Source organism: Falco cherrug, chromosome 2, assembly GCF_023634085.1.
Source record: "Falco cherrug isolate bFalChe1 chromosome 2, bFalChe1.pri, whole genome shotgun sequence".
NCBI classification, from domain to species: domain Eukaryota; kingdom Metazoa; phylum Chordata; class Aves; order Falconiformes; family Falconidae; genus Falco; species Falco cherrug.
Window position 1 is genome coordinate 24,512,784 of NC_073698.1, and position 27,657 is coordinate 24,540,440.

General features: G+C 36.6%; 1 protein-coding gene across 4 annotated transcripts in view; it reads left to right on the forward strand.

Annotated features, from left to right (window-relative positions):
- B3GLCT (beta 3-glucosyltransferase) overlaps positions 1–27,657 on the forward strand; it is a 69,647-nt gene that overhangs the window by 15,290 nt on the left and 26,700 nt on the right. For all 4 annotated transcript variants that reach the window (XM_055702352.1, XM_055702354.1, XM_055702355.1 and 1 more), the window contains 3 exons: positions 3,860–3,969; positions 19,362–19,438; positions 23,508–23,619. In XM_055702352.1, the coding sequence (XP_055558327.1) occupies positions 3,860–3,969; positions 19,362–19,438; positions 23,508–23,619 (299 nt within the window). The remainder of the gene's footprint in view (positions 1–3,859; positions 3,970–19,361; positions 19,439–23,507; positions 23,620–27,657) is intronic.

Genomic DNA, 27,657 nt, shown 5'->3' on the forward strand with positions numbered 1-27,657 from the left:
TTGGACCATGTCACACAATGCTCCAGGGGAGTATATAAATCATCACAGAATTCTGTCTTTTCTGTTGATGCTTGTTCTACATTTTTAATGATGTGTTTAAACATTCAGCGAGTCAGAGACTTGGTTCTAGGTGCCCACTAAAAGTTTCAGGAGAGTTTGGTAATTAGTTAGCTCATGAGTCATTTTCACTCTTCTCTGTTTCTAGAACAATAGAAGGGAATGGGGAAACCCCACCTCAGCCTATACTTGCAGCCTGGAAATGAAGAGTGAATGCCAAAGACTTACATTCAGGCCCAGGCTACCTCACAGATGAGAATTTCAGTTTCTGGCATCCTAGGTGAATGCTTTAAGGGTAGTAAAGAAAGGCAGGCAGCCAGGCCAGCCACATTATCATCATGTGTTCTTCTAGAAGCTCCCCCTCCCCCAATGTTTAAAATTGCAGTACTGTGTTGACTAAACCAACTTTTTGTGGTAACTAAACTTTGGGAAAAAAAACCAAACAACAACAAAAAAAAACCCCAAACAAAAAAAAAACACCCACCAAAAAACCAACCATACAGGTACTTTATTCGAGCTGCTTATTATACTGCAATGCTTACCTTCGAAATAGCAGTATTTCCCCATTACCATCTTTTGAACTGATTTAGTGATAATTCCGAAGGAGGAGTATTTTGCATAGGGTCATTGTATACTTGCTAAAACACTTGTTCCTGTTCGTGGCTTGCTAAAAGTTGGTAAAGATTCTATTCTGTCTAGCAGTGAGCCATGGTTGTGAGCTCAGGAAGTGTCAGCATTCCTGTTTCCCAATTATTATTTTTTTAATGTGAACTTGCAGTATCTTTCCAATCAGTGAGCATTTGAGTTTGTTGAAGATATTTTCCAGGTATGTAAACGTCTTGGGGAAGTAAAAGAGAAAAGAAAACAACAAGAGGAATAAAGTATCCACGTATCAGTAGCTCTTTTGGGTATTAATCTTCCATAAGACTCCATTATTTGTCTTGCCTGGTTGACTATTTCTCAACTTCAGAAACAATTTAGGTGTTTAAAATTATACCTATTTTCTGTTGACATTTTAATACACTGAATATTTCTTTTTGTAAACTATTTTAAAGCGCCTATAGCAGAGGAAACTATTTCCATTGGATTAAAGCAGTAACACCAAAGTAGGTGTTAGATTACTCATAGAAAGTATTCTACTGTGGGATATCACAGCTGTTGCTAAATGTACCATAAACGAAACTGAGTGTAATTCAGATGCTTGCATATCTGTAAATGTACTGGTACTAAACTAGTAATTATATAGAGCAATGTATATTTTGCTTTTCCTCTCTAGGGATATTTTTACTGTCGTGTGTGTAGATTTAGCCCTTTGACTCTCACAAACACCAATGAAGTGTAATTTTAATTGTTGCACTAATTTAATTTTTGCACAGGAAAACTAGCAAATATCCTGCTAGATAGAAATAGCTGCTTATCAGAAGTTTTTATTGTGCATTTTTTGTTAAGCAATTTGGTTGGTCAGAGCTTGAAGGAATGCTGCGTGGGAAAAATGTGAAATCAAAACTAATACCTATGTCAGTGCTTATGCCATCTCTGCAACTTTATCACCAGAAACCTCTCACAATTTGACATTTTCAGAGTTTGGCTTGGTGAATAAGCTAATAAATTCAGGGAAAAGGATATTAGGGGAAAAGCAGAAAAACATTTAACTGCAGCTTTTTTGAGCTATCATAGGTCTAAATTAAACAGATAACAGTTCAGAGAAACAAAGGAATGTAATCGATCCTTAAATCTTGTCATGGTAAACTTCTAATCTTAGTAAAGATTTTGAGGTTAATTCTCTTTTTGTTGCCACAGGTTTTCTTGCAGTTCTTCTTCATATGCTCAGTTTTAGTCTTTTTCCTTGTGACTACTACTTTCCTTCTGTGGACATTTATTCTCCATCTTTGTTCCACTGTTCTTCATTCATTCTACTCTTTGTCAAGTTCGCATTCTTAACCTAGTGGTCAAGATCTTGATGTGACGCTGGGATCTTTTAGGTTGACTTCCTCTACTATGTAAGAATGTACACTTTAAAAGTAAATATTTTGTGATGTTAAACTTTATACTGCAGTGGAACTGCAGATTAAAAGTATTGAAATACTCTGCTGCCTGATAAGAAGCTTCATGTACTTCCCAAGTACCTTCCTAAGGTGCTTTGACCTTGGCATGTTTGTCTTCACAGGCATTGCTTGTAGTAAAATCTGGCAGCTTTGTCAGCCGTGACTCTCCATTTCTATACTGAACTTTCATCTTGGACTGTCTCCCATTTGATATCTCCTGTGTCTCATTGGAAGTTTGGTTTCAGTGGAATACCAGAAAGTGTTCTTAGAAAGTTCTCTTAGAGGTTTTATATCTTCATTTTCTCTGTCAGCTTGCATAATGTTGCTGCCAGTGGTGGTCTTGAAGCTTTGCTTTGCTTTTCTGAATTTTGACTCCTATGTCTTTTTTGTTACCTATATAATTTTTTGGTGCGTACTTTGTTCCTTTTCTACATTTTTTGACATTCTGTGTACAGATCTACAGATCCCATGGGACTTTAATTTCTTTCCTTTTGGTACTGTCTTGTCTTGGAGTGATGTCATCTGTAAACATTAACTCAGCAGCCTTTTCAGTGCTGTCTCCTTGTTGAATTAACTGGCATCTGTTATCTCTTACGCTTGATCTGAGCATCACCTTGAGTGACAGAATTTAAATGCAGTTCTCAATCCCTCCCCCATCCCCACAAGTCCTCTGCCTGCCTCTTTGAACACTGGACAACAGCATTACTAACTTCTTGTTCCTTATGCAGTAATTGTCGGTTATTGACTTTGATCTCTGAAGTTGTTATATTCTGAATTTCCTCATCTGCATACTTTCTGCATAGTATCTGTAAAGTTCAGCCTTTTGGGGCCAAACAAACAGAAACCATGATATTGTGTGGTTCTCCTCATCTTACACGTTGATTGGTACTTAGTTATAGTCTTGGTTGGGTTATACAGCATAGGTCAAACTTGGTGAGAATTTTGGAGAGGGTGTCTGTCCTCTGCCTTTCACCTTCTCATCCTCTGTTGTCCTCTGCTGTGTTCTGCTTTTGGATGAGATCATACCTGCCTGTTTTTCTTAGCTTTCAAAGTGTTGAGGGATTATTCCATCTACTATCATAGAGAAAATTTGGCTATCTGCTTGCTACTTGTATTTTTAGTAAGCATTTTTCTCTGTCCTTAAGTTGTTTGCAAAGCTACTTCATTATTTTCATTTAAAATTCTCAGTCTCCTCTCCCATTGAAACTTCTTAACATTGGTGCCTTTAAACACTGTGAAGCCACATGTGAAATGTTGATGCTGTTGTATTAGATAGAAGAGTATTACCTCATCATTCTCATGTGTGGTTTTCTCCATCTGATGTTTGGTTTTGGTTAGGGTTTTAAGCTCTTTGTTGAGGAATCATCTTTTCTGAGTCATGTTCATGCATTGCCCAGTGAGGGGAGATGCTACACTGTGACTGACACCTTTTAACTCTGGTAATAAGGAGTGCTGGTGTATTGGAGAAAAAGCAACTTCATGAATATGGCTACTGTTAATGGTGTCCATAAGATCTGCTGCAAATCTCCTAGTCATGTCATGCTTTTTATACGTTTATTCTTAAAAGGACTGCTTTGGGGTTTTTTTGTATGTTAAATTATGCCTTCTTACTATTTCATGAAATGTTTATATAACTAAAGAAATAGTTTGCTATGTAATAGATTCCCCTCTCCACACACCTGGGTTCTTACTAGCTTGGGAGCAAAACTGAAAATAACTTCTTTTGTCTTTAAATCTTCTTATTTTCTGGTTCACAGAATTAAAAGAAATTGTATTTATCATCCAGAGTCAAAGTAATTCTTTTCATTCCAAGAGAGCAGAAGATCTAAAAAGAGATATTTTAAATCAGGCTGCAGATCTTGGAAAGGTATGTTTAGATTAAATAGATTGCACCTTGTTATGTATGTTTTTACTGCATTTTACTAAAAATACCATTTTCCATTATGCCTTTTTTCAAATCTATTTTATTCCTTTTGGTGATTGTCTTCTGTGTGCTTATAAAAAAAACTGTTCCACTGGGTATTTACTGATTGTATGCTGTGATATATCACTAAATAATTTTAATTTGAACTTTCTACCTTTTCGTATAACGGCTGTTTTTGTTTGGATGGCATTTGATGCAAAAGTGTTAACAAGACAGACTTTGAAAAATACAGTTTTCCAATATGACTGTAGTGTGCTTTTTTAAAAAAAAATATTTTCTTTATGAAATGGAAAACATACTCATTTAAGTAATTGAATAATTTTAGGTGAGTATTTTGTTAGAGCCAATGTAGGTGCTGTAATTTAGATTTTGTCAGAATTTCATTGCACAACTGTAGCATTGTGGCAATAGAGTAGCAGCGTGTGTGAACATGAAAATCCTAACACAGGATTCCGTACTTCCTACAGCAATAGTCTTCCACATTTCTCTTGCCCACATCAGCATTGGCTCCCTCTGTGGTGTTCCCTAACTACTCCTTGTTCCTCTGCCACCCCGCTGTAGACTGAACCCTCTCACCTGGTGGTGGGCCATGCTGGCCTGGGAGCTGCATGTTGTATAAGTCTGACTTTAACCTGACACTAATAGAAATTTTACTTGTATTAGCCTAGAGGGAAGAGGTTTTTAAGAAACTTACATTGAAATTTAAGTGGACATAAACATAAACAGTGCTTTATTTTCTTTGTCTTTAATAAAAATAAAACAAAAGTAAGAAGCACACACATCACCTGATATGAAATAGCTTGCTGTGAGGTTATTTGACCTATTTTTCAATTCCATGTTCTTTGTTGTAGAGGCAGAAGAAGTCTGATTTAAATTGTCTTATGTATCTTATCCCTGGAGTGCTTAAATCAGATTCCTGGATGTTTCAGGCTTCATTTATCCAAGCTTATCAGACCTGCTGTAATTAAATCCATTCTAAATGCAATTTTTAATCCCTTAATGAAATCAGTTCATGTGAACAGCCTTTGTTCTGCAGAGTTCTGCTCTTTCTGAGTCCTCTTTGGGATTGAGACAAATGTTCAGATACAGTGTATACAAAGAGGATTACGGCTTCAGTTGTTAAAAACAAGGATTTTCGTTGATTCTGTAATGTTGCAGAATATGATGATGAAAAGAACAGTAAGTGGAAGTATAAATAGTTTCAGTGAGGCAGAAATTTAGGCATGTTTTATGGGAGAGAGCTAGAATCCTTTTTGTAATCAAATAATTGTATCTGTAAATACTTCTGCTTTGAGCAAACTGAACTGGCTTTTAAAAAAGTTTATTGTCTAATTAAGGAGATTCCTTTATGGGAATGCTGAAATGGTGATGCTTTTTCAGTATTAAGAGGTACCTGTTAAACAGCATTCATGGAATCTTAGAGAGGCAGGCTGGAAATACATCACACCAAAAATCTCAAACCTGAAATATGGGAGAAGGGGAAAGCCATCAATGTGTAGGAAAAAAAATGAGCATAGCCAGCATGTACTTGGTAGGTCTTGATTGTTTTTGTTAACTCATGGTGCCACTGTAGGCCACTGTGAGGCATGACCCAATAATGCTAATTATTGCAGAAGGGAGAGAAGATCTCTGCAATCCTACACATCAACAGTTGAAGTTGACATTTTTCATTAAAAAGAATACATATGTAACAATTACTCTCAGCAAAGGAAGTTAAATCCTTGTGTTTTAAAGGACAACTGCTGTGTAGAAACAAAGGACTGGATCAACTGAATCATCAGGTTCACTTGCCTGTTGTCACAGGACCAGACAATAGATGTTTAGTCCATAAAAATTCATTAGTTACTACTTTTTGCTGTTTTAAAATGAGAAGTGGAAGCCAGCTGGTAGATTTGTTGCTTTAAAATTGATTAAATCATCCATACGTATTTTACATTAATCTTTACAAGTAATTTGTCAATGTATTTTCTTTCACTGTGTATTTAAAACACTTCCATCATGTGAAACTCATCTGTAGTTCCAGTCACCAGCAGACGTTGGTATTGCTTTCATACTTAAAAGCATATTCCACAGCTATTTATTGAAAAGTAACCAAAATGCTTAAGTTAGAACATAGCAATGAAGATAATTCCTTAAGATTTTTACCAATTTCCTTAATTTTCTGACATTTCTGAGCATTTAAGAAGCTCTGTAAACTAGGCGTTCCTAGGGAAACACCAGATAAGAATAAGGAAGTTGTCAAGAGTGTGAAATGATAATATTTGGGTCTGTTCCCTTTCTGTCATCTTAAAAAATTTTAAAACCAGGATTACTTTTTGGTTGTTATGTTTAAGACTAGAAAACAGGTAAAATTCAGGTTTTGAAAACTGATATATTTTAGCTGAAATACTGTTAGATGCACTTAATGCTGTTCAGTTGCCTGGATGGTGACATTGTTTTGAAGGCAAAAGTCTGTGTATTTCTTTATGGAAACTGGTCTGGTAGAGTAAATGCCTGTGGGGTTTTTTTGTTTGCTTGTTTTGTCTTTGAGGGTTCTTATATCAAATACCCTCAGTCAGTTCATTATGTTCAGGAAACTTATTTTTCCTGAAAAACCTAGAAATTAAATGGTATGCTATGTATATTAACCAGAAGAAATACAGCAGATTAGTACTGTTGATTAGAGTTTAAAAAACTAGAAACAACAATAAACCAAGAATGTAAGAATAAGATTTTAAGACTGGTACCATGGAGTATTGGAAAACGAAAATTAGCATCACATATTTCTGTATGAATAATAAATGATGTGAACTATGACCTCTGTTTTATAGAAGTGTTGTAAACTATGATTTGCAGTATTTTTTGTTTGTTTTGAGCAAAATCCCGTATTTTTTGCCTTCTCATAGAAGTTTCATAGATTTAAATTATCCCTTCATATAAAGGGGAATATTGCTTATTTGTGAGTTTGAGGACTATTACTGTAGTGATTATTGACATCAATTTAAAAGAAACAAATACAATCAAAAGTGTGGAACTGTACATAGAAAATCTCCATATTATGTAGCTTGAATTAAATACTTGATTTAGTTAACATCTTCATTAAATGTTCATAATATTGTTTCTTCGTCAGTCTCCCAGTTTCCAGTTTGGCTAGCATGAAAATAGGTGACAAATGTTAGGAGCATCCTATAGTTATATTCTTGTTTATTTAAAACAATTTTGAAAAATCCTGTTTCCTGAAGCACAGCAGGAGCGAAAATGATGCCAGTAGTCTGTGCCTCAGAAGTTCAGTCCCTTTTGTTATCTTACAGAATCATGCCTACAGAAGGTTCTATTTTTCTCTTCCAACATACATTGGCTGTAACTCAGTATCTAGCTACTGTAAGGTTGAAAGCCTCTGGTGCCTATCTCAGCTTTATCTTATTATGTCATTAGATTCATGGCCACAATATCTGTTGCCAAAGTGCCAATTGTTGAGCATGGCATGTGTGCTTTAAAAATCTGTTACTTTTAATTGCCTAGGCTGTACTGATGGCAACACTGCGCTATTTCAATAATATGGAAGATCTCTTGTTAAAGTGATGGAGAGGGAAAAAGAAGTATAATTAGTTTGCTTGAATTTTAATGTGTATATGTTAAGCCATCACCATATTCCTATCTGAAATGATCTCTCTCCAAATTGTTCCTGCTCATGTTTTGGCCATCTGTGAGAGACTACTTTCAGGGAATTTGTAAACTGTATCTTTTTTTTCCTAATTTGCCAGTGGGACATGCATTCCTGTTCTGGGTGAACTAATGTTCTCTGAAGTTCTTCCTAGCTCTGCTTCCACATATCATTTCAGACGCTGGAGTGAAGCTAGCTGAAGTTCTGTTGTCCAAAAGCCTGTTTAAGTATTCCTCTGTTGTTGTTTGGTACTATTCCCGCAATGAATTCTGACATCTGTATCTCACCTGAAAGAGATTTTTTAAATACTATCAGGCTACAATGGAAACAACTCTGAAAATATATCTAGGTTTTTCTTGGCCTGTAGTAGTTCTTTCCTTACTTTATTCCATGTTAGATGTATTTCACGAATGAATAGGCATACATTCCTCTTCCTGATCAACAACAAGCTCTACAGCTAAAAATTCCCAACGGTTCCTGGAGTAGGTCTGAACTGTTCCCTTACTGCAATGCTCACATGCATTTTCATAATGTTGTGGTTATAAAATTTAGTGGAAGGATTGCTCATTCACTGCATCTGGGTTGTCTTTAAACTGATCTGTATATTCAGACAAAATATTCATAGACGTAATTTGCTTGAGACCTTTCAAAACTACTACCATAAATGCAGTGCAATCCATAATATATCTGTTGCCTCAACTTCCAGATTACTTGCTCAAATTATAGATTCTAGTCTGAAAACCCTATTTCCTCTTCTCCCTCCTATAATAGCTTCCCATGACATGGAAGCTGTTTTCCAGCTGACACTGATCAGGTGATTCATTTTAGATCTTGCAGTTTTAACACGGTTTACCTGATGATATTTAAGGGAAGCATTGAGCTACATTCTGTCCTGCCCCTCCATTTCCATGTCTACAACAGTTAATCTTTATGGCAGGTTTTCCACAATATCAAGATCTACCCTGTTTTTTCAGTTAGAACAGGGATGTTTTATGCGTAACTTGAAATTATTTTATTTCACAGTGTTATTAGATCTAGTGGTTTTTTTTCTTTGTAAAATTTTAGTGTGCCATCTGTTTTCTTCTTAGCAACAGTTTTCTTCTGCAAGGATTTAGTCATGTCAAATAAATCCTGTAGCCTCATTAAATGTGCTTCTCACCATAGTTCTTAAAATGTTTATTCCTTAAGATGTAAAAATTTATCTCTTTATTATTTTTTTATTATCTTTATTTATTATCTTTTATTAGGCTCTTTAGCATACTTTCTCTATTAGCTTTCCATTGTTTTTCCCTCTTTGTAGAACAAACATTGGATGCCAGTCTATACCAGAGCTTTGGGGAAGAAACTGGCATGACATCTGTGATACTAATCTTGTACACCACTGTACTTGGCCCAGGTCTTACTAGTCTTTGATTGATCAGCAGGACTCTGCCACAGCAAAATGATGAATCTGGCACGTGACTGGCAATAGACTGTGTGAAGGTATCTTGTTGAGATGACAAGTCCTGCATTTCTCTGTGGTGAGGGCAGAGGTGCTTGTGGGGTATCTGGAGCATCTGGCACTCTTACTTTCTCAAAAGAAGTGAAGTCCCTGCAGGGAGTCCCTCATGGACTCAAAAATAATTGAGTATTGGGGAACATGGTACTGCTGTGAAAGAGAGGAAGGAAGAAGTTCCAGCTGTTACTGGTGGTGTTCTGAAACCACACAAATCCTTGTCCAAAAATTTTGAAGTATCACAGTACCCAGTATGTGTTGTTTTGTGATGCTTTTTTCTGTCTGTATTGCTTGAGTGAGACGGCAGTACCAGTAACTACTAAAAGCCCTGTATAATCTCTGGTTTATGAAGAAAAAGTTCTGGAAACAAGATTTCTTTGTCCTTTTCTTCCCCCTGCCCTCCACTTTAAACAATATTTTGCATTTAAAAGATGAACACCTAAATATTGCCATATTAGTTGAATTTTCTCCAAAACATGCATATTTATGCCTTGTATAATTTGTGTTTCTTGTTAAAAAGACAGAAGACAAAGTGATGGATTAATGTAGTATTTCAGATGCCCTCAATTTCAGATTCCTCTAAATTTCATTGGACCTTGATTTTATCCAACCTTTCTTCTCTTCCCTTTTGCTTTTGTCTGACTTCTATTTGTAACATCATCCAAAACGTTCATATTTATGCTTATTTTACAAATCTGTCCATAAAACTTCACTTTTATTATGTGAGTAGAGCTTGCAGTATAAAAAAGCCTTGCCTTGTAGTAGGTGTGTGCATTTAAGTGGTTAGTGTATGAAGCTCACATTTCCCCTTCCTTATCGGTATTAACATCGGCATTTGTTTGTTTTCTGATGTATGTAAGCTAACAAGTGATACTTTTTCTGATATCAACATGTTCTTGGGTAATTTTTTTTTCCTCTTAAGTCCATAGTTTGTCTTCATAATGCTTAATTTATTTTAGGATTTGCATTTTAAAATGTTGCCTGCTTATTTTGGGACCTCACTATTTGGGTGCTCAGCTTCTGAGATGCTTCTCAACTCGGATATGTTGAAGGGTGAGGTGCCTCTAAGTTCTGAAAATCAAACCTTTTGAATGTGTTTCATGAAAAGTGTACAAAATTACTATTTAGTTTTGAAAATGTATTTCAGAGTTGTCTTGAATCTCTTCAGGGTTATCTTGCAGGACTTTTTTTTGTCTTTACTTTCTTTGAGCTGTTCTCTTACCTTTTTCTTTTGTTTGGTCTCTGACTTTCTGATATGCCCTTCCTTCTCATTCTGCAAAGGTACCAGAATCTTTCTGATAATTACTAGGCTATTAATAGCAAAATTGATGTCTAGCCCATTGACTATTAAAACTGTGAAAGTTACCTACATTGTAATGCTGGAAGGTGAATATGATCATCTTCCCATAATAGATATTCAGTACATTTGAAGGAATTTGTAGAAGTTGGATAATTCTGCACTAATAAGATCTTTTAAATGTTTTAGTAGTGATGAATGGGCTCCTCTCAGCCCTCCCTCACACATCATATACTGTTTTTATATATCTGCTTTTCCCAGTCAAATATCTGGTAACCACATTTCTGTAGAAACTAGGATCTGTCACCTCACAGTGATGACTTCTTATCTCACTGCAAAATATATACATGAAATTGGGAAGTTTAAAGTGCTTTAGGCGAAGGTGCCTCTCAGTCTCTTCTGCAGCAGTCTCTGCATACATAATAGGATTTGAACAAGACAATTTCACTAAGGTTTATCTTTATAGTAAAGAATAAGAGATTGGTTTAAAGTTTCCTCTTCCACTGTGGCTGCTGTCTGCTATGTTAAAATTCTCAGCCATCTTTGAATAGAGTGCCATATTCACTGCTCTCAAGTATATGTGGGACTAGAATTACTAAATCATCAGATTTAAACCCTTAAAACCCATACCTGTTGACAGGTTTCTTTGCTCTTGTAAGTTATCCTGAGCATTTATACTAATACTTGAAACACATCTACCATATTTATTGCCTTGTGGAAGCTTCTTTCTGCTCTGCTGTTCTGGATGCTTCTCTTCTTCCTTTCTTCCTTAGTTAGAAAAAATGTGTTTTAGGTTTACTTTTACACCACTTTAAGGGTGGGAGGGACCTGCTGCCCCATGTATCACATTAACTAGGGAGGTGACTGCCTTGAACTTGCTGTCAGTGAAAGATGCTCCAGGCTTATTTGTCTGTGAATATAAAAATCTACTAAGAAATGAAAACACTTAAAACTTTGTGAGGCTAAGAATTTCCATAGATATTGCTATAAAAAGTTGAATGTTAATAGCTTATATTTTTTCCATAGATTAAAGGGAGAGAAGAGCACAAGACAGAAGTAAACCGTCGTCCATTTGTGTGTATGACACGTGGAATTTACAAACCATCCAATGTTAGAAAAGACTTAATAGATTTTGAAAGGACAGCTTGCTAATAAGAAAAGAATCAAGGGAACCCCATATATGGCTTAATTTCGTTGTTGAAATGTTTTTATGTGTTTGTTCTGACTGAGGAAGATTATGCTTTTAAGTAAAAACTCACTTTGCACACTATTATCAGACACAGTAATAAAGTCCTATCTTAAACGTTCTAAATGATGTTATTCATATCAGTTGGCAGCATAATTATTATGGTTCACCATTAATACCTACTTTCAAGAATAATAGCTGGTATTGTATGCCACATCTCTGTCTTCTGTATGATTGCTTTTATTAGGAATTCTTGTGAACTGGGACCTGTGAAGACAGTGTTCCTCACTGCTTTTTATCCACACAAGTGATAAGCAAACAAATGGCACTTTACTGCAATATATTGCTGTCATTCTAGACTATTGGCTCATTATGCCTATCTCTGGAATCATTTATTATAATAAGCACTCAAAAATTTTCCAGATTTTTCCACATCTTTTTTGTTTTGTTACAAAATAAGACTTGCTTCAGGATGTGGGTGATCACTAACTCTCAAAAGAACAGAACAGGGAAGATAGTGAATTCTAGGGGAGGAAAAAGAAAATTAAATGCAGAGTAAATTGGTGAGAACTCTTATATTGATTAAGTATTCTTTTACTGAATGAAAATTGTAACTTTTTAATTAGCAAATTTAAAGTCTTAGTTTTCAAATTTCAGACTGCTGCTTAAACTAAATATTAGACTGACTTAAACTCCATGTAACTTTTATTACTATTTTATTAAATCCTGGTTAACTGAAAAGCAGCAGCTGTGCCATACTGCTTATCTGGACTGTTTCTACATTATCAAGTAGTGCAGTGCAATAGGAGCAAACGTGTAGAGCAGTGCAGTTGCTGAGGTGCTAGTGCTCATGTTCCATAATGTTTCAGAGTTTTACTTTGGACTAGTTCTGACCTGGTTCTATGGACTGGACGTCCATTAGCAGTTGCAGCACATCCTTTGGTTTAGTTTCATCCCAAAGGAACAAAATGTGTGCACTCGTGATTCAAGATAATGTGGTGAGTAGGAAAAAACGCACAAAAATGGACTAACCTAGACTGAATATATGAGGTTGTGTTAGGAAGCAGTAGGAGCTGCTTTTGGTCTAGGTCTCAATCTTGTGGTTAGATTTGAAATTTATTTAATAATCAAGTCTTTTTTTGTAGGTATTAAGATTTATGATAATAATTTTGAAATGAATTGATACAACTGAATGTTATTCACATCTCCATAATTACAAGAATGGAATTATTTTTTTATATTGTTCGGTTTGAAAAGTCAGGAGTTGACAACTCTATCAGCAAGCACTAATCAAAGATTCTGGACTTCATTTTGATCTTTGAAACATGTAGCCCAGTCTAGAGTAAAAGAGATGAAATTAGATGTGGTTTATGCTTTTTGACTAATTGGGGGGTGCGTTATTCATTTGTTGATGAATGTATATTTTGAAAAAATATGTATATTTTCAACATAGTAGTTTGAGTTTTCTCATGTCCTGGTCATCTGGAATCATGATCTAGTCAGGTTTTCATCTACAAGATTGGAAGCAATTGTGTTGATGTTGACACATTTAGTGCTCCTGATAACGGAAAACATAAGCACGTAAGTCTGCTTTGCACTTTGCTGCAGGACAGTTGTTTGTACCTAGTGGCTGAGGAAAATCTGTGGTGTCACATAAACATAATTCAAACCAAATTAACACTGATTATTACTGACAACAGATGAATTCTTTCTCGATAACTGGACCTTTTACTGATTTTCTAATTGCGGGAAGGCTAGGCAGCAAGTTAACATTGGTAACACTGTAATATGCATGCTGAAATTTACTTCCACCATTGTTGAAGAAAAACCCAGTAAAATAAAAAATGAGTGGCTATCAGCATTTTTCCTACTTGAAAAAGTTACATCAGTGATAATTACAGGTTTTTGAGACAGAAATACATTGTAGTAGAAAGACTTCTTTTCGATGATTAAATAAGTTATTGCATAAGGATTATTGTACCAGCTAACTGCCTTAAAAATTCCCTTCACTTACAAATATGTACTGTAGCTATTTTCCCAGGCAAAGAGTTGTTGAATCTAGTGTGCAAGCACAGAGGAGTCAGTGCTTTGGTTATACATTCAAGTCTATTTTCTGGCAGCTAAGCTGTGTTCTGAGGATTTCAATATAACGTACAGTAGGAAAAAGGAATTTACTTCCTCTTCATTAAAACTTTTCTTTTTTTCTTTTTTTTTTTCCCTCTTATCTGAAGTTAGTCAGGAATACTTCAAATAATTTTCTTAAGTTGCAGTTTCTACCTCCACATGATTGAGTAAATGTTACCATCTTTTCTTTAATGTAAGATCATTTGATGACAGACTTAACAGCATCTTGCTCTTGGTTTATGAAAGCAGGGTACTGCTGTGGCCTTCGCCTGAACCCTTTGAAACTGCACATACTAGATTACAAAAATTCGTTTCTTCTTTAAAATGATCACCAGGCATCTGAGGGTAGAACAGAAGTAGAGATTCTCTCTAATGGAAAATAGCAGATTATACTTTATTACTTCAGGCTTCCTGAGGAGCAGAAGGACTACAAAATGCCTTTTTATTTGATATTATGCTTTGCAACCAACATGGGGTTTTTTAAAACCTTACTGTGGCCTTTCAGTACTTAAAGGGGTCTTATAACAAAGATGAGGACAAACTTTAGCAGGGTCTGTTGTGATAGTATAACAAAGATGAGGACAAACTTTAGCAGGGTCTGTTGTGATAGTATAAGGGGTAATGGTTTTAAAGCTAAAGAGGGTAGATTCAGGCTGGATGCAAGGAAGACATTTTTTATGACGAGGGTGGTGAAACACTGGAACAGGTTGGCCAGGGAGGTGGTAGATGCCCCATCCCTGGAAACGCACAAGGTCAGGTTGGACGAGGCTCTGAGCAACCTAATTTAGTTGAAGATGTCCCTGCTTATTGCAGGGGGGTTGGACTAGATGAACTTTAAAGGTCCCTTCCAACCCAAACTATTATATGATTCTATGAAAACAACTTAAAGGGAGAAATAGAGCGAAGGTTGAAAAGGTCATGACCATCTTGGAGAAGCTCCCAAATAACTGACTTGTTAAACAGAAACAAAGTACTTTTGTTACAGATGTATTGTAAAATAGTACTTTAAATCATTTGTGGGTTTTATTTCAAGGGATATACTGAAATAATGTTTGGCTCTGGATTCTTGGACTTGATGCTCTGACAAATATTGATACTTAGGTCTTTAAAACATGGAAAATATTTGAAATGTATATTGTAGTTTTCAACATTTTAGCATTGGAATATGGAGAAGATGTCGTGTACAGTGTAGTATTTGACAGGCAATTCCTAGCAAATTGACGTACTGGGTGTAGACGTAGGGGACTTGCTCTTACTTCTTGTCATTTTAGAAATCCTTCAGGGTGTCTACAGAAGTGGTATGTTTATGAAAATAAAGCTGTAGGGAGACTTCAGTGTGTATTCCACAGCTTTACTTTGTCAGAGTAGTCAGATGACAGGAAGAGTTTGGCTTATTTAGCCTCCTAAGGGAGGGCTGAGAAGAAGATAGATAGACTAGCTCTGAATTTAGGATTAATTTCTGAAAAGAAGATAAAAAAGTAGGGAAAACGTTAAGTGCTTGTAGAGCATGTAGAGCAAAAACTAGGAAGATATTTCCAATTTGGGAGCTGTGTGATTCAACAACAGTGTCTAGGATTTAGATTCCCCACTCCTGTCTCCCAGTCCTGGGTTGCATTAGGCAGCTTATTATACAAAGCACAGGGATATGTGCAAGACACCTGCAGATACCAATATACTAGACCTATTAAGAGCAGATTCCAATACACTACTGTATTTTTCTATAATGTTTTATAAGTTTGGTGATTGCTGTGATCAGGTGATTCAGTAATACAATAATAAACATATTATTGTCATGTTTTACATTTTACCGCATTTCCACATCTGTGTATATGTGGTACTTGCAATATTATGTCACATAGGTCATAGAATAAATAGTGGTGAGCAACATTCAGTTTGAATTATGTTCTTAAGCGCATGTTCTCACTAAACCATATGCTTAGGGCAAGGTTTAGTTATGCTTCGATGAAATTTGGTGGACTCCATTCTGCAGGAAAACAAAACAAATGCAGCTCTGCAAGGCAGGTCTTAGAGGATGTGACCTGGCTGTGGCTCTGGAAATCCTGTTTTATCTTGGGATGATCTCTGCCTTCCTGGGTGCTTACAGAGGTCAATTTTGGCCTTGTAGTCTATGAAATCTTAGCCTTTGTCTTTACACCATACAGGTTTGTTCTCTGTAAACTGTGCATTTCTCATAGAGGCTTTGGTAGATGAATATGAGGTTGCATGTAGTATGAAAAGATTTCAGATATTCATTTCAGGTTAGCAATTCTATTTCTTAAAAATTCTTTTATCCTGAATTATCTTTGTCTTCACTGAATATGCTGTTTCCCCAAGGTTGTTCATGTGTTAATGAAGAGGACTTTTAATGTTTAGATTCAAGAACCAGAGTTTGATTTCATTTCTGCTGTTGATTTGTTGTGAAATTGAGCATGTCACTAGCATTTTTGTACTTGTATAAATAGTACTAAGTGATTTTAAAGGTATGCACGAGGGTGTGCTGAAGTTGTTTGAAGACGTGGATCTAACCCCTTTATTCACACGTAGTTTTTCTGTTTGTGTAGAGTTTGCAATTATAATGTGGCAGGTATTACTGCTCTCACTGTGCTGATATAGTAGGTGGTATTTGGGGTAAAAATATCTTATAGTATATTTCTAGATCACAAGTGATGACATTTTTTCGTTTTGGCCTTTTAGTCAGCTGAGTTGTGAATGTGCGGAAGGTGGTAGTTTCTTGGTCTTCAAAAGTGATTAATCTATTTAGATTTAATTTGACATGTGTCATATGTGAAGGGTTAATATGCATGAAAGCATATTGGCTCTGTAACTGTGGAAACAATAGTTTCAAGATAAAATAACCAGTGAATACAGAACAAGGTATGGGATGCATTTGTAGGAGAGTTTTATGAGATACATGGAAGCTAGACTGCACGTGCTCTTTCACTCCCCAAAGCTGACATCAGGTACATTTTGCCTTATTTCTGTCCTTGTACTGAAGGTAGGATAAATAAAATTAATGGGTAGCCCCGTTCCACTAGGTTCAGAGTGAAAATACATAAAATGAGAAAGGAAAAGCAACAGAGATCCTCCTGTATTTTTGTAAGAGGCTGTTTTACCTGTATAGCGTGTTTTAAACATCAAATTGGAATTGATGCATTATTAGAGATGAGTGGAAGGGAAGATATTTACAGGGCATGTATTTTCATGTTTTAGAGGAAGTTGGGTAGAGCGTGGTTATGAGAATGTCAAAAAGAAAAGACATGTTGCAAAAGTATCAGATTTATCTTAAGAAAGAGTGTATTTTCCTTATCATTACTCCTTTGATCTGCACAAAGGGAAGAGTTGGAATTTTTTTGTGTTAAAGTGGAAATACTTGGGTATTTGGTACAGCTACTTAGATTCTGTAATTTACTTCATATCTCTTGCATGGACAAATGTTTCTATCTAAAATGATTGCAACTTTGGCCTTTAGTATGATATAGACACTGAATATGTTAACTACTTTTATCTCTGGCTCCTCTTGTACATGAAATACGTGGCCACATACAAATACTAGCATAACTGCAGGATTTGTATGCTTGTAAAAATGAATGTTCTTGTAAAGACAGTGGTTTGCCCTTTTGTCTTCCTATCTGCAATCCCATAAACAAACATTTTTATGGTTTTACTGTGGTTACGTTTTAGTGAAATACCAGATGTTGAGCATACTGTTACAAAGATTTGCCACTTCCACTAAAAACCTCTGGACTTCTTGGTTTTGCAATAAATTGAAACTAAACAGAAACATGTCTGGTAGATTTGGCTTGAAATAGAACTATAAATCAGAACCACTGATATTTTAGGTGCAGGTGAATATGCTGTTTTAAGTTAGAATTTTGGTATAGTTTCTTTTTCATTTGGGTCATTGACAATAGCATACATATTTTTAAAACAGTAGATAATTATTTTTGATAGGGTTAATACACTCCTGAGACACACAGTTACTCTTTAAAGTGGTAGAGATGTTTTCTTTAGCATATTAAGTTTGGAGGTTTTATGTATTTCTAGGTGCTGTGCTTAGCTGCCTTTAAAAAGGATTTAAACTTAACAGAGTCAGCAAGCAGTGTGAACTTTATCTTGCAGCTTTTCTTAAATAATATTTTTTGTTTGTTTTGTTTAAATGTGACTTTTATGTTAATGGAATTGACTTATATTCATGAGAAGCATTCATCAAAGAGAAATGTTTGGCATATGCATGGTGTAAATGGAAAGGAATTAGGACCTTGACAGATCAAGATGGTTTTTCGTTGGAGCTGCTGAATCTGCTAGCCTGACAGAGGCAAGGCTGCTGCAGGTCCAGCCAGTAGCGGGGCTGAGCAGGTGTTCCCAGTAAGCACACGTGCACACAATATATGTACATATATGCATGGTCATCGATGTAGATTGATGCAGAAACCACAGCACTCCCACAAACACAAACTGCTCAATGGCCTGACATTGTTTCACTTTTCTGGCTGGTCAGGATGAGAGCCTCTTCAGGGAATGTGTATATGTAAATATACATCTCTACAGTATGGATGCCTCCAAGAGCTGGTCTTTGACAATCTACGCAGTTGCTAGTCTTGCATACCCAGTCTCCGCAGTTGCCAGCATGTGGGCAGGTGAGGCTTGCTGTATGGCTCACAGTTCCATTCCAGTTGCTGGTGCTCCTGCACATACACACACACACATGTGCACACGTTGTGGATCCTCTCAGTAGCTTTAGGCACTTAGTGTATCCAGTAGTTGACTGCTGGCCTCCCTGTTGCCTGATGCACACACACACACACACACACACGCAAACAGTGCTACTGCCTATGTAGTACAGAATATATCTCTCACACACTCTTTACATGCATTACAAATTAGGCAGTTTGGTTTATTAGAGGACCATGTTGGAAGGGTGTTTTCTTGGGAACTACCCCAGAATGATAGCTTGTCTGCTAGACTTCAGGATCTGCCACACTGAAGACATTTCAAGTAACAAAAAACTAAAGAAATTTTAGAAAATATTTTCCTTTGTAGGAAGCTGCTTTGATTTTTCAGGAAGAAAAAATGCTAACTCCTCATTTTCACGTTTGCATAAACCCATGGGTTTCTGTCATGATGTTAGTGTGATAGGTTAAAGCTGAACTCAGCAAAGTAAAGTGTGAGAATTCTCACATAAGCTCTGTGTAACATGATTGTCCAATGGAAGCCTTTGTAGAATATGCTACATTATTTATAAGTCTTTCTTTACAGTATGGGATTTTATGATACCATAAAGGAGTATGATATGTTGCTTAATTTACTACATAGGACCTATACAAAACATTTAACTTTGCGAGTATTAGCTTTATATCTAATAGAGAGTTAAGAAATTACGGGCTGGGAGAAGCACTTTCCCTAAATTGCGCATTACGTCATTTTTGTACCATCCTGTATCATCTATTCTGCCGGGCTACTTGCTGGTTAAAAACAGTGAAGAACTAAGTAATCATTCCAGAGTAATACTTTTTAAGATTAGTTGGTTTAGTTTAGGAAAAAAAGCACATATAATGCAAGTTTAATGGAAATATTTTAATTTTTCTTAAAGGAATTACCTACGGTTCTGCTTATTCATCAGATGGACGGGCATGAAGGTGCATGGACAATATTACCATTAATGAGAGAGTAAGTGTGATGAATGCCAGTTTTTTTTGCAGAATTTTTTGTAACCAAGAATATAAATATTCAAATATTCATTACTCAGATCTCTCTTTTTCAGAAGTAAAGTTTTTGAATGAGAGTTGCAATGTTACCTTTTCTCTTTCTTTCTTTACTTCTTTTTTTTTTTTTGGTTTTCCAAAGCAATTTTCTGTTAAATTTAATTAAATCAAAAAAAACTATTTTAAATTAAAGAACGCAATAATATAACGTAACTGAACAATTACCTTCTTCAAATGATTGTGGGTTTTAAAATTATTAAGGAAGTAAACTAGTCAAAAGAAATACCATTTTGAAATGTGTATTTTCCTGTTTGGTCCCCACTTCTCACAGTGTAAGGTGTGAGGTATTTTAGAACTTTTGACCTCTCAGATTACTTGGCTGAATGAGGTGGATAAATAGTTTTAAAAAAAATCTTTAATAATACCTCTTTGGGGTTTCTGTCTTTTGTTGCATACAGTGTTTCTAAGAGGTGGTATGCCTCTCTAGTGAAAAAGTGTAGATTTCAACATCTTTTTAGAAGCTTGTATGTCCAGTTTTCATTTTAGTATGTTCAGAAAAGATAGGTGATCTCAAATATGTTTTCTTCTTAGCTTATGCAGATGGTTCCAAGGAAGACAGGCTGCATTTACACAGTAGTATGTCGCAAGCTGTCAGGAAGCAATGATTCTTGTTTCAGAAAGTCCTTAAGCTACGTGGTGCTGCAGGCTATCATTTGCCTAAAACTTGCATTTGAAATTGATGCCAGAGGCTCTGGAGCCTCTTGAGGTTTAACTTAGCTAATATAATTTGAGTTACTCCAGAGGATGTTTTTCTTTTGTTTTGAGATTTTTGTATCAGAGTGGTTGCAGGACAGGATGCTTTTCTGTCTGCTTTCTATTGCTTTCTGTGTGTGTAGGAACATGAAAATATGCTTGTATAGTAGCTATCTTTGAAATACATGTAAACGGTGAAAAGGAGCAAAAGGAGAATTAAAGTAAATTGAAAAAACTGGAAGATGATGTTGCAACTATCAATCATCTTTGTTTTTCCTTCTTAGCTCCTGTTTCAATGACCTAGTGGTTCGTCTTCTGAATTATTTATGTCTTGGTAACAGGGTTTACAGATGCATCTCTTACAAGATAGCAAAACTCAAAAGCAAAAATACAAATGCTCATTTGTGTGATAAAGCAGAAGAAAATTCTTCAGAAATTGGAAGAGGAATTATAAGTAGAGGATTTCCATCTTGAGAGTTCTGGGATATGAATTTCCTTGTGTCTGCTGTTTCACTTACCACTTTTGGCAGAATGAAGACATGGAGTAGTTTAGAAGTATATCAGTGCTGTGAGGCTTGTACTGTTTAGTTTTTTCAACGGACAGAAGAAGAAGGGAGATCAGCCCATTCTGCAGCAGCTGATGATGCTCAGAATTGTGATATAAATGATGCATTCTTGTCAGAAAACTGCTCTCAGAAGAATGGCTTTCCTCAGTTCTTTAGTTGTTAACATTTTTAAGGAGGCTTCAATAGTTATGACAATTCTTAATTTTTAGTTCTTGGGCACAGGTTAACTTGGACAAAATAGTTCATTTCAGAAGATGTAATTGTAAGACATCAATGGATGTTTTATGACGCAGTACCTTTACTGTCTCAAGAAGGCCCACTGCATTTCTTCTCAGTAACCATGTTCTTTAAGCTGAGAAGAAACCCCTTTTTTAAATTATTGCCCCAAAACTGGATCTTTGTCAGAGTAACTCTAATGACTCCTTGGAATCTGAACTCCAAATGTGTATGCTGTGAGGTCTGCTTAAGACTCTCTGCAGGCCTTACTTAAATACTTAGCCTTGAAAATAATTCTGTTTGTCCATCAATAGCTGGATGAACAAATCATTCTTTTTGTGAACTTATAGGTGCTGTATTCACAGGATGCAGTAATTCTTGTGGGGGTCATTCTAGTGTTTTCTCCTTGCCCTTCATCCACCTGCTTTCATGTAAATCCAGGTATTTATCTCCTGAAGTTCTAGCCGAGCACTAAAGCATGAGAGAAAAGCCTTCAGTCTTCACAAGGCATTGAGTACTATACATTTGTAAAAACGTGAGGGTGTTTGATGCCCTTTCTGTACTTGTTTGGCAAGTTTTAGAAGGAACAGCTAGGAAGCGTCTTTCCCAGCTGATTGTATCTTGTTTGCTTGCTTGAATGGCAAAGACTTGCTCAGCTTTCAGTGTTGAGCAGGCAACAAGCATATGCTTTTATAAACTAAAGGGATGAATGGATCGTGAGTTTTTCTGGCTATTAGAGTTTAGCAGATTAAGTATCGTAAGCAGAAAGCAGTGAATAATCAAATACTGTTGCAAGACACAGAGGAAAGGTGGTGTTATAGGAAGATGACTGTCATGGTTTAACCCCAGCCAGCAACTCAGCCCCACGCAGATGCTTGCCCGTTCATCCCCACGGTGGGATGAAGAAGAGAATCAGAGGATAAAAGTGAAAAAACTCATGGGTTGAGATAAAGACAGTTTAATAGGTAAAGCAAAAGCTGTGTGCACAAGCAAAGCAAAACAAAGAATCCATTCACGGCCTCCCATTGGCAGGCAAGTGCTCAGTCACCTCCAGGAAAGCCGGGCTCCATCACACATAACGGCTACTAGGGAAGACAAACACCATCACTCTGAACATCCCCTTCCTTCGTTCCCTCTTCCACCAGCTTTATATGCTGAGCATGATGTCATGTGGTATGGAATATCCCTTCAGTCAGTCGGGGTCAGCTGTCCCGCTTGTGTCCCCTCCCAACCTCTTGTGCACCCCCAGCCCACTCACTGGTGGGGCAGCGTGAGAGGCAGAAAAGGCCTTGGTGCTGTGTAAGCGCTGCTCAGCGGGAACTAAACCATCCCAGTGTTATCGACAGTGTTTTCAGCACAAATCCAAAACATAGCCTCGTAGCAGCTACTGTGGAGGAAATTAACTCCATCCCACCCAAGCCAGCACAATGACTTGTCCCAGATGGAAAAAGACAACTAGTTCAGCACCTGGTGACCATCTGGTGCTTCTAGCATGTAATTAAATGACCTACAGAGGAAGAAGGTATCACATGTTCTAGCATAAGTAGTTCTCAGATGGTGGGTTTGGTGTTGGGTTTTGGTGTGTTTTGTTTTGGTTTTTACTCAAATACCATTCCCTAAAATATAAATGACCCTATTGCCCTTTTCAGATTATTTTTGCTGACTTAAATTTCTGCTGTTTATTTCCATTGCTAATTTTATCTGTAGACAGTGCTGTAGAGGAAGAAATATGTGATGTTTATGGGTGTTAATTTTCTTATCCCTCTCCTCAGATGATTTGTTTAATTAATCAATGTAAAAGCCCTGCAAAGGAAACTAGACAGGTAAAGACTGGGATTTTTTTTGTGTGTGTCATGAATTAATAAGGCCTTTTTTTTTTTGTTAAGTGTTGGAAGAATTAAGCTGGGAGCTGTAGAGAAATAAGGTATGAGACATTTCTGAAGGAGTCTGATATCCTGCTTTGAGATTAGCGTTGGCTTTGAGGAAGGTAGGGGAGTCCCTTCAGTCTGTGTAGTTTCATTGTACTGGAAAAGCTAATAAGGCTTTTAGGTTGGGGATGATCAGTATCAAAACAGCTGTGAGAGAACCTGTCATTAAGCATTTTCATGATTGTTGCAATGGTGTTAGATGCCCAGCAGTGGGGCTTCTTGGTAGAAAGTTAAGGTACAGAGGGGAAGGTAACTTAAACTGCTGTCTATAAACTTCTGAATTCATAGGTGGCTATTAGACCTATAGTACTATACATCTCTAAGCAGACGTTCTTTATGTATCTCTATTCCTTTCTTTCTGGAATAAGTGGTGCTATATAAATAGATAGCAGCAGAGGCAGTATCTTCATCCATTTACTGTAGTCCTTTGATATGTAATTCTAAGCAGTAAAAGTTTCAGTTTCTGTTTGAGTAAATAATTGATTGCAAAGTATTTTTGGGGAATGTGGGTTGAGTCTATCATTCTGCTCATAAGCCAGTTTGTTAGTAAAATGTTAATTTCTTTTGTTAGCTTCTCTGTTACCTATGGTAGGAACTCCTCATGGATTTTCTTCTGTGAAGAAGATACAAGAATACAAGTTGTAAAGCTGCTAGAAACACTTGGAAGATTTGACGGGTCTAAGGTGAAATAAAAATCTAGATATTTAACTTTCTTTTGAATGTGCTTGAATGGGTTTTTAGATGAAATGTGGAATAATTCTAAGTACAAAATTATAAATACAGAGTTTTAGAATTCCCAGTTATGAAACAGTTTTGGTGGTCCAGAATTTAATTTTATAACACTGCCTGGATGACTCAGAGCTCCAAACATTGGAAAAGATGTATTCAAACAGCTTAAAATAGTGGGATAGATTTCTTTTGCTGAGGCTGAGTGTCAGCAGTATAAACGTCTGTCTAGCTGTTGAAGAACTGTTAAATTTGAGCAGAGAGAAGATTCCTTCTGTGGATAGCCTGAAAATGATGTAGCATCAGTAAAAAGATTAATATAGTCTGCTGTGTGGTCCCTTATCCCCATTTTCTTGTCTGTCATCAGTTCTGATTATCATCAGACAGAATGGCTGATGTTAGTTTGACTGTCTCTGATCTAATATAGTAGGATATTTTATTTGCATTCTGTTTCTGAACTGTCTTGGTGATAAGACAGTTTTCTTTACCTGCTAGAAAAGAAATAACACCAAAAGACCTGCAGAACAAAAGAAAAATGCAGTCACCTAGGAACAAAGTAAATTTGGCAACAAAACTGACACGAAAGGTGTTGATGTTTAGAATTCTTAGTGTTCAGAAAAAAAATCAGCTTGATGTACATCCTTTGCCTGGAATAAAAGAAGCCAAAATCTCCTGTGTGAAATGTTTTGCCTATTTATTGTTACCTTGACTGTGTATTAAACTCTGCTTCAGGTCTTACTTTAGCATATTTACTTATTTTGCAGTCACATGGCCTTGTTGTGTTTTCTCATAATTCTTTTCTGAAATGATAGTAATAATATAATAACAATAATTCAGAAGTCTTACATTTTTAAACACTCTGTCTTTGAAATGACTGACTGAATATATTCAGGCCTCTGGAATATCCATTTATTTCTGTTTCAGAAGCATCTACTCCAAATCGATGTTCTCAGAATAGACACATAAATCTTTTGGTTGTAGTTGCTATCCTTACACCAGTTTTAAACTCTCCTTTGCATTACATGTAAATTCTGTTACAATAACAGATTATGTCCCAATCTGCCTTAGAAGGAAAATGTTTTGCTTTTTTACATAGCAATTGTCATCTTAGTGTAACAGTCCATAACTGATTCCTTATATACAGTAGTAGACCATCAGTCACAAAATCTAAGATGAGTTAGACCAGAATGAGCTCATTCATTATTCATTTTAAAATATCAGCAGTCTGCATAATAAAAAGGTAGTATACATTAATCACAATAAAATGTCTACAAGGGGCATGTGAATAGCTGATGAATCTTCAGCTCTTCAGTCTGGATGTGGACTAGTAACAGAACTGTTGAGACTGATACAAGTGTAATATTGAGTGAAAACAGATGTGTAAAAGCATCATGAGGCTGTGGAGGAATGTTAAGAGACTGACCTGCATTGAAAACCAAGGACATTATGGACAGCAATAAAACTAAAAAACAGTGAGGAATGTCTGATTTACATAAAGGCCTCAAGGCAAGCACTTGGATAGTCAATTGCATCTGACCATCAGGAAAGACTTTTTTACTATGAGAGTGACCGAGCACTGACACAGGTTGTCCAGAGTGGTTGTGGAGTCTCCATCCTTGGAGACATCTCACAAGCCATCTGGATGTGGTTCTGGGAAGCCTGCTGTATAGGTGGCCCTGCTTGAGTACAGGAAGTTAGACCAGATGATCCCCAGAGTTCCCTTCCAACCTCAACCCGTCTGTGATTCTGTTTCAACAGCAGATTGATTCAACCTGTGCTTTCATAATGGAAGACACCAGCAAGGTTAAACTAAATTGTATGTGCCACTCCTCCTCCTGTCATCCTAACAGGATGATAGACTACAGCTCCAAGGATACCCAGAATAAGTAGACTGAGCTGATGGGAAGCAATGACTTAGTAGCTGTTGATACCTAAAGGATATAAAAGGCCTGTCTAAAGAACAGTTTGTCTTTGAGAATCATAAAAACTCACAATATGTTGTAGTAACACACAGTGAGGATGTAACAGCTGAAATCTCCTGTCCTCTGTGTCAGACACAAGTCTTGAACAGATGAATTTGGTGTGCTTGTCGTGGTATTTGTAGATAAGTGAATACAAAAGTGAGTAGGTAGAATCAACTTGATTAGGAAGGTAGGTAAAGTCACCTCTGACACCTCCTTGAGGTCTGGTATTGAGTTTTGTTGCATCACATCCCTTTAGCTATTAAAGTGGTCTAAAGACTTTGGAGTGCTTTTACTAAAGGTAGGTGATTTTTGCCATTTTTGAAGCACAATATATTAACTGATCTGGTGGATGGTAGTTACCCATAATGTGATAAATCACATTCTTTTTTTTTTAATCTACATTTTTGCCAATATGCAATTAGATTACCATAATTCCTTAAATTAGTTTTTAAGTTCCTTTACATGTAACTAATATAATCTTGTAAGCCAGCCTGCACAAATTGACTTGTTCTACATATCAGTGTAGTAAATAAACAATGTTATGACCAAATAAGCTTGGAGCGTATTGGCTGTAACTTCAAATGCCTTCACTGTGATTTGTGGCTTAATATTGCTAGAAATAATATTATGTGAAAGCCTGAGGAGGGTATATGTATGGGTTTAATTTTCTGTGGTTTATAGAGGAATTACAGTGGTTGGTTGGTTGTTTCGGTTTTTTAATCCATAGATGGTTTTGGTGTAAAAACTAGCATGCATAATCAGGATAAGTAAAGATTTTTTTCACTCTAGCATAACAAAGTGAAGGTCCAGAAAAAAACTGTCTACAGATGGAAAAAAATCCCCACTGTTACCTTCTCCATATATTGTGTTGTGTCAGTTTAACTTTGGCTGTTTCCTCAATAGATTACTGAACACGTACCTCTTATCTCCATGTGCCTCTTGAGGCTTATGGGACCAAACAAGTTTTCAGCATTTGTGTTACCTGGGGAAGTCGCTAGACAAATACAAGATATATTCAATTTAGGTTTTTTTGAGAATTCATGGGAAATGCACTCAGCGCCTCACACATGTATACATACACGTGCACACCATGTTACACTTGTATCAGTCCCTTGGAAAGTCAGTGTTCCTTGTCAGAGGCAGCATCCCATTTCTTTGACTCATGGTTGTTTGTACAGGTCCTGGCCATCCTTGTAGAGGTGGGGTTCTTGAAGCAGGCAGCACCCCATGGGTTTGACTCAATGTGTGCAGCAAGACAAGCATCACTGGTAGCTCTTGAGGGCTGGCCTTTTGTGGAGCCAGGTTGAGTCCTGGCTGGAAGCTGAGGACGTTGCCAGGCTGAATGTCCTCTGGGGCAGCCGTGCTTGCATACTCCTGCCAGGCTCAGCTGGTTGGCTTTAGCTGGAGTTGTCTCATGGTGCATGCAGACCTCTCCTGCTGTTAGCTGACTCTACCGTGCCCTGACCAAATCTCACTCATTGCTCCTGAACTCTGGGGAGCTATAAAATTTAGCTCAGTCTATATAGCAACATCTGCTGGGAGTTAGAAAGATGGCTACTGAGACACAAGATCCTCTTGGGTTAAGCTGTTGTGGTTATTTTTGCTAGGTGTTTCTACAAGTATTTTTGCTTGAATATTTTCCCTGGTGTCTTGAATTTTGTAGTAATCATCTCAGGTGAAGTCTGTGAACTGTGCTAATACCTTGAAGGAATTTTTCATTGTTGCATTCGGGAACTTGCATATATCCGCTTTGAAATTCCATCTGTCTAGCCTCTTTTACACTAGGGAACTTAAAAGGGGAGAAAAATCTAACATTAGATTACTAATTAGTCCAGCCAGGACTATACATGTATGTATACATGTGTGAGGCGCTGAGTGCAGTAATCTAATTAGTAATCTAATACAGATTAGAGCGCAGGGAGTGTGGAGAAGGAGAATCTTTCATGAAAAAACATTTGCCCTAACTTTGAATCTATTTTAGTGATGATAAATTGTCAGGAAAAAGAAAAGCCAGATTTATTGTCATGATGC